The sequence below is a fragment of the Sinohyriopsis cumingii genome, chromosome 7 (assembly GCF_028554795.1).
Source record: "Sinohyriopsis cumingii isolate HCF-2022 chromosome 7, ASM2855479v2, whole genome shotgun sequence".
Taxonomy (NCBI): domain Eukaryota; kingdom Metazoa; phylum Mollusca; class Bivalvia; order Unionida; family Unionidae; genus Sinohyriopsis; species Sinohyriopsis cumingii.
Window position 1 is genome coordinate 75,377,917 of NC_142967.1, and position 15,314 is coordinate 75,393,230.

At 40.6% G+C, this 15,314-nt stretch overlaps 1 protein-coding gene across 5 annotated transcripts in view; it reads right to left on the reverse strand.

Annotated features, from left to right (window-relative positions):
- LOC149795540 (uncharacterized) overlaps nt 1-15,314 on the reverse strand; it is a 124,627-nt gene that overhangs the window by 18,290 nt on the left and 91,023 nt on the right. For all 5 annotated transcript variants that reach the window (XM_089965339.1, XM_089965340.1, XM_089965342.1 and 2 more), the window contains 2 exons: nt 14,005-14,050; nt 12,532-12,573 (listed from right to left, as the gene is read on the reverse strand). In XM_089965339.1, the coding sequence (XP_089821465.1) occupies nt 12,532-12,573; nt 14,005-14,050 (88 nt within the window). The remainder of the gene's footprint in view (nt 1-12,531; nt 12,574-14,004; nt 14,051-15,314) is intronic.

Below are 15,314 nucleotides of genomic sequence, written 5' to 3' on the forward strand. Positions count from 1 at the left end.
TTTACTCCATGGTGCTCCGAGTAGCTTCATTAACTCAACAGCGACATCACCGCTGGAGATCATTTTTGTTTTCTCAATAAATGTTTGCTCTTTGCTCCATACGGAACACATGTTCCCGCCATCAAAGCTCGACCATTACGTGTCTGAATCCGTGTTGGACTTCCAGTAAGAGTTTTCATGTGACATTGCATACAAAATGAAGTCATGATTTTCGTTTACGACAAGTGTCAAGATTGCATCCCGAAAGAGAAAAGATCTCACTGTTATCGACGTTTCTGCGCAGGGAAAGCCCAGATCAACCAAGTACGGTGACATGCTTCCTAACTCAGTTCGGGCTGGATATGGGGAAACACAACATTTTAGTCTCATCGTGAGAAGGATAAATAGGGTCGTTTCTACGTGATTGATAGCATACAGACTGTATATTTACATTTACGGATGCTACTCAACCCTATGCGGTGCCGAAAAGGATCTGAGCTGGTTTTCACCAAAGCGGATTTGGCCGAATTTACCAGCTTGGTTGTTGTTAGCGTCGAGCCGGGCGAGCGTGTGATTTTCCAAGATCTCACCCTAAAACTTAAAACATCTTACGTGGATATCAACGGTATTACTTGAAAAATACTAGGCTCAGTCGTGGAAATCACGCGTGAAATCAATACAATTGGGGTAACAAGAGACTCTGTCTATCAAATGATATGTTAATGATGTTATGCTAAAATAACACGATGCGTGGATAAAAACATGCAATGTTGCCTTCAACATCATGTGTAGTAACTTCATGGAGCACAGATTCTAAGAATATTATTCAAGAAAGAACAAACTGACGCCGTAACTTTAGCAAACGGTCGACGTTTTTCAATCTTCCTAAAAAATACTTTTGATTGACCTAAACGCTACATCTTAAAGGTATGCGAGTCTGGATCATATTTATTATATAACCGGAACTTAAGCTGGCTGGGGTAATATGTCTAAGTTGATAAACTACCAGCGTCATCTTGATTTCTTGTCACAAATAACGCGCATCGACAAACCCGGGAGTCACGTTTGCCTGCCCGCGATTACGTAAGTCAGGAACAAAGGAATGGGTTAGCGCAATGAGTATGTCGACCCTGCACTGTTACGGCGATTTTGTTTGTACAAGAACCTCCCCCCACCTCGTTAGGTGTTAACCCTCGCATATAGATGTTAGAAGCTTTGTTCTAAGAACAAAGGACCCTCAACGCTTTGTAAATCTCGCCGCTGTGACAGATGGCCTGAGGCTCGTCTGTTAATCTAAACCTACTGGGGGTAGAATTGATATCCAATCAGAACTGAGGAAGGGTGGGGCCATCAATTCGAACCAGAACTTAACAGTCAGTCGGACTGATAAAGAATTAGTGATTTGTAAGCCGTCGTACTGGTAAAGCAGAATATACTGACTCCGAGGGAGCCACTAGTGATTTGGCGGGAAAACTCTTAGTGCATTCTAAGGACAGAAAGCTTCATAAAGGTCAGTGAGTTATTTGCTCGATTGTTGCAGAATGTTACGGCATTGTAATTGTAATTAAGTGCAGTATGTATATTTACTTACTAGAATCGTTAGCACGTAGAATTACCCTTGTATTGTTTAATTTACATGCGTACTTGAGAAATGAGCTATGATTATGTAGATTGCTCGCTCGTCAGAATTAATATTGTATTTCGCTATTTAGTTACTTCGTAGTAAACTAGTGTATTTATTCATGTGATATTCTAGATTTTGCCATTGTGAATTAAATGGTAGCTTGTAAAATAGCTGCAGTGTGTAAATTTAAATAATATGAATATTTGAATATTTGTGTACACTTGTGAGAGTGTAAAGTATAGAAATGCGTCGGATTATTGTGATATTGTTGAGAATAATGAGATTAAGGAAATATATATATATATATATATATATATATATATATATATATATATATATATATATATATATATATATATATATATATATATATATATATATTGATGTGACGCAATTTAGTGATTTCTGTATGATAAGTAGGATACCGCTCTTATTGCAACGTTGTTTCTATAAGAACGTGTGTTTTTTCGGTGTGCACGAATGCGTGACCAAAGATGTAGATAACCTTGATCTGATGATTGATTGATTGTTGATTTAGTGTGAGCGAGATGGTTAACGCAAATGCTAACGTCCTTGTGTTTTTCGTAGGAAGCTTTAGGGGATAGAGTAGTCAAGTCCCGAGTCTCAGAGAGACAGGATAGAAGTAGGCGGAGAACATGCTTCGTTGAAGGAGAAATAGAGAATAGGAGTAGGCGGGGAACAAGCCTCGTTGAAGGAGAAAGAGAGAAAGAAAAGGAGGAGGAGAAAAGAAGACAAAGGGGAAGAGGACAGGAAGAATCGGAGAACGCCGGAAGGAGGAAAGCAATTGGCGTAGTAAACACAGATGAGTAGAAACCAAGTACAGGGGAAAGCCATCTCACACTAAAGTCACGTGATGAAATAGGTTGTCACATGGTCGAGAGGAAGCAGATTGGTTGAGAACTTAATATCGTTTAATTTGTATTAAATTGTTATTCTTTTGGATTTCACCTTTGTATTCTTAATAATTTAATTGTCGGTATTGCTGACTGGGGGCTCGGGGCTTTACCTCTCTCTATCACTAATTTCACTTCCTACAAAACGAGCCAGGGTGGGAATTCCACAGTAATTCAAATAAATTTGGGAGCACCCCACCCCAACGCATAACAGTGAGTCACATAGAATTTCACAGTGGGGGCTCGTCTGGGATATAAATTGGACAAAAATATTATCCTTACAACCTAAAGTTTTATTTGTTAGGAAGTATTAGTGAAAAGTGTGAGATATTTTCCATCCTGTGTATTTTGAATTTTATGATTTTTCATCTCGTGTATGTTATATTTTGATATTTGCGTGCTTGGTAGATTTTTAATTACTTGCAGTAATTGTGAAGGAAATATCGAGCAAATATCTTACCTGAACGAAATTAGTTGCTGTCGACAGGTAAGTATTTGGCTGGGAACTTGTAATATCTGTCCATTGTTAGTAAGGTCGAGACAAGGTATCACTTTCTATTAGTATAACAATATGGCTACAGAAAGGCAAATGTTCAAGGAGTACCGTGCCATGGGCTCGGAAGATCTCGGATACGAGGGAGATCGCCTGGCAGCATTTATTGAAGAAAGAATCAAGGAATGGAAAGCAGAAAAAGCAGCAAAGAAGGCGCTGGCTATGATAGCAGCGGACCAAGAGCTGGCCAAGATAGTAGCGGACCGAGAGCAAGAGCTGGCCAGGATATCAGCGGACAGAGAGCAAGAGCTGGCCAAGATAATAGCGGACAGAGAAACACAGAAAGAGCTAGAGCTGGCCAGACTGGCTCACACTCTCGAAATGGAGAAGGTAAGGCTAGCGGCTAGGGACACCGATAGGGACGACCCCAGTACGATTCATGGAGGGAGCGTACGACCATTTATCGATCACCGAATGGTACAGATAAGTATGGCGCGGTTCAATGACAAAGAAGAGTCCATTGACGATTTCCTCGTGCAATTTGAGAAACTCGACGGCGCTCATAAAATTCCATCGCAGCATTGGGCGATTAATGTCTGAGCTTTTTTGCAAGGTGCAGCTCGTGAAGTCTACCACGGCTTAGCTGCAGACGATGCTGACGACTATAATGCGCTCAAAAAGGCCCTTCTTTGCCATTATCGGCTGACCGCCGAAACGTACCGTAAACTTTTTCGGGACTCGACGAAAAAGGTAACGGAGACCCAGTCTCAATTCCACAACCGTGTTCGGGGGTTATTTGAGAAGTGGATGAAGATGGCCGAAGTCGAACGATCGTAGGACGGACTACGCGAGGTTATACTCAAGGAAAATGTCCTGAGTACTTATCGTCGCGAGTTGACAGTCTTCCTAGCAGAGAGAGAGCACCGGACGCTCGAAGAGATCGCTAGCATGGCGGAGCGATACGAGCAGGCACACTCGAAGACTGGAGGTTCCGGGGGTGCGGACCGACCCCGACCCACTGAGTCACGCCGTGTGGTTGAGGTCGAGCCGGCTTTCCGTAACTGTCAGGGCGACGGGAGGATCGGAGGAAGATCTACAGGTAAGGATGCCAACCATAGACCTGGACAGGCCTCACCCACGAAAGCGGGACTTGCAGGTCGGCGAGGGCCGCCGACGTGTTACAACTGCAAGCGCCCGGGGCATATTGCCAGAGACTGTCCCAAGGGCAGGCAGACCCAGGTAAATGTCGTCGCTAGGAAGGAGCGCGAGCCGGAGGAAAGCTGTAACTCAGCCAACCTCGCGTCTGCTACTGTCAACGGAGAAGGTGTCACCATCTTGTATGACACTGGGTGTAGCGTTCCCGCCCTTGCCGACAAGAAATACGTGAAGCCCGAGGATTACACAATGGAGATAATTGAAGTTCAGTACGCGAACAGCGCGCGTGACTCATTGCCAGTGGCTGTCATCGACCTCGATTCACCGTACGTGAAGGGGAAAATTGAAGCTGCGTGCTTGGATGGTTTATCACATGACGTCATACTGGGATGTCGTGATGTGTTGCCACAACCGAACCCCGAAACCTGCACACCGATGTCGGTGAGTGCTGTGGAAACCAGGTCCAAGAGTCGACAGACGAAAGCGAAGCCGATGGAAGCTACATCGACACCGGTAAGTAACGTTCTTCCGGCCGAGCTGAGGAAGCTGCAACAGGAAGACGCAACTCTGACGCAGTTGCACAAACACGCTGCAGCAGGAACGGAGAAAGAAACTCCGAATGGCGTGGTGAAGTTCGCATACAAGAAGGGGATCTTGTATCGCCACGCCAGGAATGGTAACGAACACTTTAAGCAAGTCGTCGTGCCAAAGGAGAAGCGAGGTGAAGTGTTGAAACTCGCGCACGAGAGTCTCATGGGTGGACACATGGGAATTGCCAAGACGCGTGACAGTCTTGTCAAAGAATTCTACTGGCCAGGGATCCAAGGAGACGTTAAGCGGTTCTGTCTCTCCTGTGACAAGTGTCAGAGAATGGCACCGAAAACGGATCATCGACCCGTCCCCTTGGGGAGTACACCCCTTATCGATGAACCGTTTAGATGCGTCGCGATGGACTTGATCGGACCGATAAAACCCGCGTCCTCGCACGGAAATCGGTATATTTTAACGGTCGTAGATTACGCTACACGCTATCCGGAGGCCGTCGCGCTGCGTAATATTGATTCGGAAACAGTCGCGGAAGCGCTGTTTGGGATTTGGTCAAGAGTCGGAGTGCCCGACGAGATCCTGACCGATCAAGGGACACAATTCATGAGTCGCGTGATGGCAGAGGTAAACCGACTGATGTCGATTAAACATCTTACTACTACACCGTATCACCCTCAATGTAACGGGCTGGTCGAACGGTTTAACTGGACATTGAAGAACACGCTCAAGAAGATGTGCGAAGGCCGGCCTAAAGATTGGGATAGATACATTCCTGCAATGCTTTTCGCATATCGGGAAGTACCCCAAGCGAGCTTAGGGTTTTCTCCCTTTGAACTCTTGTACGGGAGGACCGTACGTGGCCCAATCGCCGTACTGAGACAACTGTGGACGGACGATCACGCTGTGGAGGAGGTACGCACTACCTACCAGTAAGTCGCGGACTTGCGCAACAAACTGGAGGAAGTTTGTTCACTCGCACAGGAGAACCTCAAGCGAGCGAAGGCGCGTCAGGCGAAGAATTACAACAACCGCGCAAAACCACGCCAGTTTGAAGTAGGGGACAAGCTGTTGTTACTGCTGCCCCAAGAACACAACAAGTTGCAAGTTTCCTGGAGGGGTCCATACGTTGTCACCGAGAAGGTCGGAGGTCAAACCTATCGGATACGGCTACCAACGAAGGAGAAATTGTACCATGTCAATCTCCTTAAGAGATACCGGGAAAGAGAGACCGTCAGCGATTTTGTTATCGCCACGATAGTCACCGAGGACACCGAAGGCGATACGGAAGGTGCCAACACTGTTCCGAGCTGTCCGTTAACGAGGGCTGAGACACCCTCGGACGTGGAGTGCGACCCCATGTTGACTGAGGAACAGCGGGAAGAGATTGAGACGTTGCTGGCCGGGTATTCCGATGTTCTTACGGAAATACCCGGGAGAACGTCACTTTTCGAGTTCGGGTTAAAGCTGGTTGACGACCGGCCAGTCCAACGGAAACCCTACCCCTTGCCCAACGCAAAACGACAAGTCGTAAGGGACGAGATTGAGCAGATGATTGCTCTGGGAGTAATCGAACCCGCCGACTCTCCGTACAGCTCTCCGGTAGTTCTAGTGCAGAAGAAGGATGGCACCCATCGGTTTTGTATCGACTACCGGAAGCTGAATCAGGTGACAGAATTTCAAGTCGAAATGCTACCTGACCCGGAACATATTTTCGCTTCTGTCTCAAAAGCGAAATATTTCTCCAAGCTGGATTTGTCCAAGGGCTATTGGCAAATTCCGGTAAAGGAGGAGGATATGGCAAAGCTCGCTTTTGCTACTCCCGACGGGACCTGCCAGTGGTTGGTCGTGCCGTTCGGGGTACGGAACGCGCCCATCCTCTTTACTAGGATGATGCGGAAGCTGTTGAAACCCTTGCGCGATAGGGGTGTCCACAACTTCATGGATGACCTCTTGTTAGCTACAGAGACGTGGGGTGAACACCTCACTCTGTTAGCTGACGTTTTGGAGCGGCTACGTCAGGCGGAATTGACAGCTCGCCCTTCCAAATGTCACCTTGGGTTCCGGACATTGGACTATTTTGGACATACCCTGAGCCAAGGCACGCTGTCCCCAGAGAAGTCGAAGGTGGAGCAGCTGAGAAACGCCGCACGGCTCACTACAAAATCTGAGGTGAGGTCATTCCTGGGATTGGCCGGGTATTACCGGAGGTATGTGGCCAATTTCAGTGCGATTGCGGGGCCGTTGTCTGACCTAACCAAGGAACGGGCCCCGAGTAAAGTTATTTGGACTGATTCGTGTGAGCACGCTTTCCAAACGCTAAAGGATAGGCTTACATCCGACGCGGTTGTCCGTCTACCAGACCTGTCCAAAGACTTCGTGCTTCGTACTGACGCATGTGGCACAGGACTTGGAGCAGTACTACTGCAAGAGCACGAGGGTACGCTTTTTCCTGTCGCGTACGGCAGTCGGAAACTGTCTGCTGCCGAGAAGAACTACTCCGTATCGGAGAGAGAATGCCTCGGAATCGTGCTCGGGATATCACGGTTCGAGCGGTACTTATACGGGCGGAAGTTCATATTGGAGACCGACCACCAACCACTCGCCTATCTCGCGCAGGTGAAATTGTCGAATGGACGCTTGATGCGATGGTCGCTGTTTTTACAGCAGTACCAGATGCAGATTAGATACGTGAAAGGAACCGAGAACGTAGGCGCTGATTTCATGAGTAGAAGCGCTGAAATGTCATAGATCGCTTTGTAGATAACCGTATGTTGTGTGTATATTCGTGTCCGTAGTCAGCGTGTAGTGTCGCTATAATTTTGTTATTTTATTACGCGCAGTAACGCGCATTTGCATTTCAAGTAATTTGTTGAATAAAATTCCGATTTTATTCTCAAGCGTGGGGGGATTGTCACGTTTGCCTGCCCGCCATTACGTAAGTCAGGAACAAAGGAATGGGTTAGCGCAATGAGTATGTCGACCCTGCACTGTTACGGCGATTTTGTTTGTACAAGAACCCCCACCCCCACCCCCCGTTAGGTGTTAACCCTCGCATATAGATGTTAGAAGCTTTGTTCTAAGAACAAAGGACCCTCAACGCTGTTGTAAATCTCCCCGCTTTGACAGATGGCCTGAGGCTCGTCTGTTAATCTGAACCTACTGGGGGTAGAATTGATATCCAATCAGAACTGAGGAAGGGTGGGGCCATCAATTCGAACCAGAACTTAACAGTCAGTCGGACTGATAACGAATTAGTGATTTGTAAGCCGTCGTACTGGTAAAGCAGAATATACTGACTCCGAACAACAAAAACAACAACGGAAAACACAACAACAACAACAAGGGGATCAGGAACGGCAGCATCAAATAGAACAAGGAAAAATAACATCACAATCACGATAACAACAAGAACCAAAACAACAAAAAGGGAAAATACAACAACAAAGACAACAAAATGGACAAAATAAACTCCAACAACAGCACGAAAAGCAAGAAAATAAGAGCTTGAAACAACAACACCAATTAGCACAAAAACAAACCCATCAACAACAACAGAAAGCACAACAAGTAACAGGAAAACCAGTAGAAGAAGCATCCAAAGAACCCAACCGAACAACATCACTAGAAGAGGAAATAAACAGTGACAAATGCAAAAGGAGGGCATTTAAGAGACAAAAGAGGGAAGAAGAGGCAAAAGTGAATCAAACCTACCTTATGAAAGATGACGAATGTATTGAATAGAATATTCACCTTATGCTCAAAAAAAAAAATTACATTATAAAAAAAAAACACAAATAAAAAAAAAATTACATTACAAAATATTAAAAAAATTATTTCTTAAACAATACTATACAAAAATGTACACAGATATATTTGAAAAATCATATCAAGATAGAAAACTATAAATAAACAAAAAATATAGCACATACAACCAGAAGTAGGGCAGGAGGGCCTCCCAAAATGGTCTGCGAAGATCAACCAGGGAGAGCACCCTCCAAAAAAAAAATAAAAAAAAAAAATAGCAGAATATACTGACTCCGAGGGAGCCACTCGTGATTTGGCGGGAAAACTCTTAGTACATTCTAAGGACAGAAAGCTTCGTAAAGGTCAGTGAGTTATTTGCTCGATTGTTGCAGAATGTTACGGCATTGTAATTGTAATTAAGTGCAGTATGTATATTTACTTACTAGAATCGTTAGCACGTAGAATTACCCTTGTATTGTTTAATTTACATGCGTACTTGAGAAATGAGCTATGATTATGTAGATTGCTCGCTCGTCAGAATTAATATTGTATTTCGCTATTTAGTTACTTCGTAGTAAACTAGTGTATTTATTCATGTGATATTCTAGATTTTGCCATTGTGAATTAAATGGTAGCTTGTAAAATAGCTGCAGTGTGTAAATTTAAATAATATGAATATTTGAATATTTGTGTACACTTGTGGGAGTGTAAAGTACAGAAATGCGTCGGATTATTGTGATATTGTTGAGAATAATGAGATTAAGGATATATATATATATATATATATATATATATATATATATATATATATATATATATATATATATATATTGATGTGACGCAGTTTGGTGATTTCTGTATGATAAGTAGGATACCGCTCTTATTGCAACGTTGTTTCTATAAGAAGGAGAAATAGAGAATAGGAGTAGGCGGGGAACAAGCCTCGTTGAAGGAGAAAGAGAGAAAGAAAAGGAGGAGGAGAAAAGAAGACAAAGGGGAAGAGGACAGGAAGAATCGGAGAACGCCGGAAGGAGGAAAGCAATTGGCGTAGTAAACACAGATGAGTAGAAAACAAGTACAGGGGAAAGCCATCTCACACTAAAGTCACGTGATGAAATAGGTTGTCACATGGTCGAGAGGAAGCAGATTGGTTGAGAACTTAATATCGTTTAATTTGTATTAAATTGTTATTCTTTCGAATTTCACCTTTGTGTTCTTAATAATTTAATTGTCAGTATTGCTGACTGGGGGCTCGGGGCTTTACCTCTCTCTATCACTAATTTCACTTCCTACAAAACGAGCCAGGGTGGGAATTCCACAGTAATTCAATTAAATTTGGGAGCACCCCACCCCAACGCATAACAGTGAGTCACATAGAACTTCACACCGGGAATTTTTCACTCATGCAGTATCAACGTAACTGGTCACCGGAGCAGCTGACATCCAAGATTCTGTAAGTAACGCAGTTGCCTCTTGAACGTTATTATACACGGGAAGGGCGAATAATTTCTTGAACGTTATTATACACGGGAAGGGCGAATAATTTCTTGGAGCCATTACTGCACTGCTGACAAAACATAAAGTGATTGTTTATCTTGGACATGGTGGCATATTGCGAAGTGAAGCCATTGTGGAACAATGACAATTGACAAAAGAACAAATACATCGGTAGACAGAGTCAGAACTGAAATTAAATTTTATAATTTGAGGGGATTTTTTAGTTTGTTTTCTAAAGGGATTAATTTTTATTTTGAGGTTTAAAATGCAAAATAAAACTATCTGCATGGTGATCATAACATTTATATTAAAAAAATTCATAAAGTAAGCTTTGAGTTTATTTCTAAATAAAATGAAGTGAAAAGTAATAAATAATATAAAAAAAGAACAAATACATGCAAGCGATAAGAAATTCGTGTGCTTTTTAGACCACTAGGCTAGTCTAACGAAAAACCGTGTGCAACTAAACCATTTTTGTGCGGTGTGGGTACAGCCATTCATATTGTTTTTCAAACCTTTAGTTTTTGTTTATATTTATCTAGGTTTTCTTCAGTTTTATGTTTTGTTAAATTTCTACGGTCAAAATGAAATGTTCGATTTTTCGAGGTTTTAAGGTCCGCTTCTATGCAACAATTAGTCCAACTGGTATTATTCCCGCATCACTTTACCCATGCTAGCCATGCTAGACATAGTCACTAGTTTGTGTGTAATCAGTTGTAGACGGACCTGTAAAGTTTACGAGATCTTCGGACAGTGCTGTAAATGTAGCCAGATACAAAGTTTAGAATTTACCCAAACAAAATATATTCATTATTCCCTCTTCATTTTCCCTATTTAATTATCTGTTATAAGAAAAGATGCTACTTATTTCTATGTTATCATCACAGAAAATAATTTGTAAATAAATCTGCATCCTTTCAGAACCATAGGTGTATATTTTTTATGTTCAAAATAAAAAAAGATTAACACTTATATTCTCTTGAACGTCATTCTTAAATACAAATAACTCTGGTAAATCTTTTATCGCGTTCAAAAAACATATATGCATTATCTTGTTCTTCTTACATTGTTACTCTCATGATAAACTCGGGAATTATTTATATCATCTCTCTGAAAAGCACTGAATTCAATACTTATTTACCTTTGTGTCATTATTTATGATGTGTCAACATTTTTCATATTATTACTTTGTGACAAAGATAGTCCATTTGCCTAGTGAAAAGCAAAGTTTTGTAAAATAACAAAACTTATCTTATTGTGCTACAAAATGTCGACTTCTTTTAATTCTGACTTTTGTTATATGCCTATACGAGTGTGTTGGTGTGCTACACTAGTGCGATTGAAACGTCTTTGTTTTTATTTTTGGTGTCTTCGTTAACCACTATGCGAAGGGGTTGATGTGCAAATAGTATACTGTTCAGTTATCGAAGTATCTACGCTACTTAGAGTTCATGTCCTCTAACATAATTTTGATATATTGTATTATTAGCCCTATTCAGAATTTGTTAACATTCTGTTATTTTCTATTTGTATGAGATGTTAATTCGGATTTATGCTGTAAACAACTTAACATAGAACACGCTACAATAATTTTTCGGTGTGGGCCTAAAGTCTTCTAGCAGGTTCCAATCCAAATCTGCGCATTTTTCACAAGAAGTTACTGACATATATTTTACAGGTATTTTGGTAGCGAATCACTTACTTTTCTTTAGCTTGATTTGCAAATGTCAAGTGCTAAGTTAGCTGGAATTATAAGGCTTTGTACATCACATTTTCTACTATGTCGCAACTTCTTTCAAGAGTGTCTTGAACTTCAGAAATGAATCGACATCAAAATTTAGATATTTTTTTTATCTTAATCTACAAAACTCATGGAAACAGCGCTATATTCGTATGCAATTTATTTAAGTCGCTTTAGTACCAAAGTATTCTTTTTCGGTGAACGTCGATCGTATCGTCGATCGTATAAAAAAATTGGGTTGTAAGGATGTTATAAAGGGAATATATTAAATTATTCGTTAGAGCGATTCTTCTGGTATTTTAAAGAGACTGCGTTGCCAGTTAGTCTGTCATCTATAAAGAGCACCCATATTGCACATTCAAGGACGAAGGTTAACAAGTTTGTACAGGGAAATCAGATTTGAAAAGCATGTTTACATATAATTCTTACTCAAATGCTAGGTTTGCTGACGTCAGAAAATCATTCTGAAAGATCGAAGTTTTGGCAAAAAGGTATGCAAACAGCACGTGTAATGATGTATTATTACAGTTACTCAGCAAATTACTCATCACACGTGTTGTCCGAAATCGCGTTCAGATGGTGGCTTTATTAGATGGACGTTGACGAAATGATAATCTGTTGATGTATGGTGGGAAATTGGGCAGATTTATCCGTACAAAGGTATGGAGGCAAAATAAAATACACTTTTCCGAAGTTTTAACCTCGCCTCAGATGCTACCAACTGTAAAAGGCCAGAGTAAGCTCGCTCTCGCTCTTTTTCGGAAAGATACTGTATTTATAGAGAGGATAATTTAGTATTTAGTGTGTGCAATGTGGAAAATCTTATATCACTACCTACCTCGGACTTGTCTGAAACGCCATGGTAGACAACTTGGAATGTCTAAAAAAAAGATCAGAATTATATAATGAAAAGAAATATTCCCTTTCGAAGCATTGTTTTACAAGATGAAGGAAACAATGGAACATACAGCAAATTTCCTAACCGAAACAATTAATGTAATATTTTCCTTCACATGTCTTGCAAATAAAAGCCACTTTGTGGCGAATGAAATAAACACACGTCTTGCAAATAAAAGCCAGTTTGTGGCGAATTAAATACAAATGACTCTAAATGATTCTAATTCTTTATTAGATGTAACATTTTAAGCAGAACTAAAAAGTTGACTGTCGCTGAAGTAAAATGACAACTGCTAGATTAATTTTCCACATTCCAGTCGTGTGTGCAAAGCCTGCACTACTGCAATAAGAAGGCGCAACACAGGGCATTTATTGCATGGCCATTTAAAATTTGTGTTGTAGACATGCATTTTAATTTTTGCAACATAACAACATATTATAGTATAGGAATCCGTCAAATTGAACAACGGAAGTAACGTGGACGTCTTAGCTATGTATATATATATATATATATATATATATATATATATATATATATATATATATATATATATATATATATATATATATATATATATATATTACAAAGGAGCTTTTGATTTCGATATCAAAGTCCATAGTCTCAATCTTAAATGGGCGAGTAGATCATGTTACAGTGCAAAGTCCAAAATATTCAACATTAGGTAACTTTATTCAGAATAAGCCCAGAATCAAAGAGTTTCTTAACTTTTTGGACCCTACTAAAATTCATTTCATTATGACCAAGTATGTATATCCTTCTTGTTTTCAGAAAGAAATGAAACGACTGCTTTACCTACGTAAAACGTTAGCAAAATAAAATCGATAACGCTTGAGTTCAAATGTTCTGTTGAGGTTAACGATTGTTAATTTCAGTTAGAAGTGCGACTTTAGTAATACAAATCAATGCCATTCTTGAAATCTATTATGGTAAATTTCTGCACGACATTAAGGGCATGAATAATGCTATCATTTTTCAAAATTTCGCTGATACATGAGGCTAACTAGTGAAATTACAACAGTGTATCGGTTTCATCACCAACAATGCGTTACAGAAAATTACGAATACCAACTTGTAAACAAGTCTGACATATACAAGCATTTTAACTTTTGCTGTCCTCCGCTATAAATGAAACCTCTAAAACACTAGAATTTAAATTCATTTACTGCCCAAAATAATCGAGCTCTTGAATAGTCAATGTACGTAGCTGTCATTTTTAAGTTTGGAACTGTTTTCTCTGATAACTGCAAATATACATGTCCAGTCTATGGTGTATAAATATACTTATACATTTCATAATCAACTACGGAGCTGGAGTTTGATTTACTTGCTATAAGAGTTCTGAGAATACACGGCTATGAATATTTAACTTAATTATTGTAATAGAAAGGTCACCTTGATCGTTGTGTTTCGTTCATATGGACCGTTGTACCTGCGTGCCCTGAAACAAGGATGAAAAATTATGGTGTTCATAACGTAATGTAAAATAAACTCTTAACATAGCAATCGATTCAAAGAGTGTTTAAACATTTAGTCCTTAAGTAACCTTATTGATTCAAATGCAATACAGTTGTAATTTTAATTAGAATTATGAACAATTTCCTGACTTTTTTTATAAACCTTATTTAAAAACTATTCAAACGATTATCATTATGCTGAAACGTCATCCGAAGAGGCTGTTAATTGGCTGATTAAAACAAAAACACCCTTTCTCTGATCAAACGTTTTTGCGTACAGTGAAGTATTTAAAATATTCTGAATATTGTTGCGCTGTACAACAAAAGATCTTTGTTATTGAACAGTACGCAAGCGCATCCTCTCAAAATACTTTCATGCACCTCTACACGCGTTCTCGGTCTGATTATCCGTATATTAAATGCCATTTTCAATTCACTTTTTAGTATATTGTTTATTGACTGGAAAACGTCACTTGCACCGACATGGCGGTTTTCAAAATCATATGTCCCTCAGCAAATGTTGAATAAAGCGATCCAGCTAAAACTTCAATGGAGCTAAGTCAGCGGTGTATTTATTGAGTATGTGGCAAAGTTTGAACTCGTGTTTCTTCAAGAAGTCTGTCAAGACTGCACATTTTTGTAACGGTGCGTTGTCATGGAGTTGATGGATAGATAACTCGAGTACCTGTGCGTGGATGTATGGTTTGGTAGTATTTCACAACTTGTGACAGTACTTTAGAGGCACAACACAGTCTATTGACAAAAATAGCGCGTGGCACATACCTGGATGACTGGACGTTTTTGCATCGAAAATTAATGCGTAGAAAACTCTCTTGGCAGTCAGCCTTCGTCGACCAGTTTTGTGGTCTTTACTCGCTTTTGTCTGATCCAGCCTTTATTTTTTTATCAGAAGTCGTGTTCAGAAAAGTAAATCCTTGTTTCATCATCTGTCAAAATACCATTCGGACGTTTCTGGTCGCTCGTTTTATGTTTGGCGATTTCAACCCTAGTCTGTTTTTCATCTGCCGTCAGCAAATGTGGAATCCATCTTTCACAAATCTTTCTGAGCTTCAAATAACACTTTGGTGTATCTTCAGTATATTAAAAGCAAATGACAATGTATGCCAGTGATACCAAAAATACCTTCCAATGTACACCGATTATCTTCATGAATTTTCAATTTCCCCCCTTCTCAGCAACCACTTTCAGATCAACAAATGAAGACATTAGTCCTGTAGAACGTGGGTC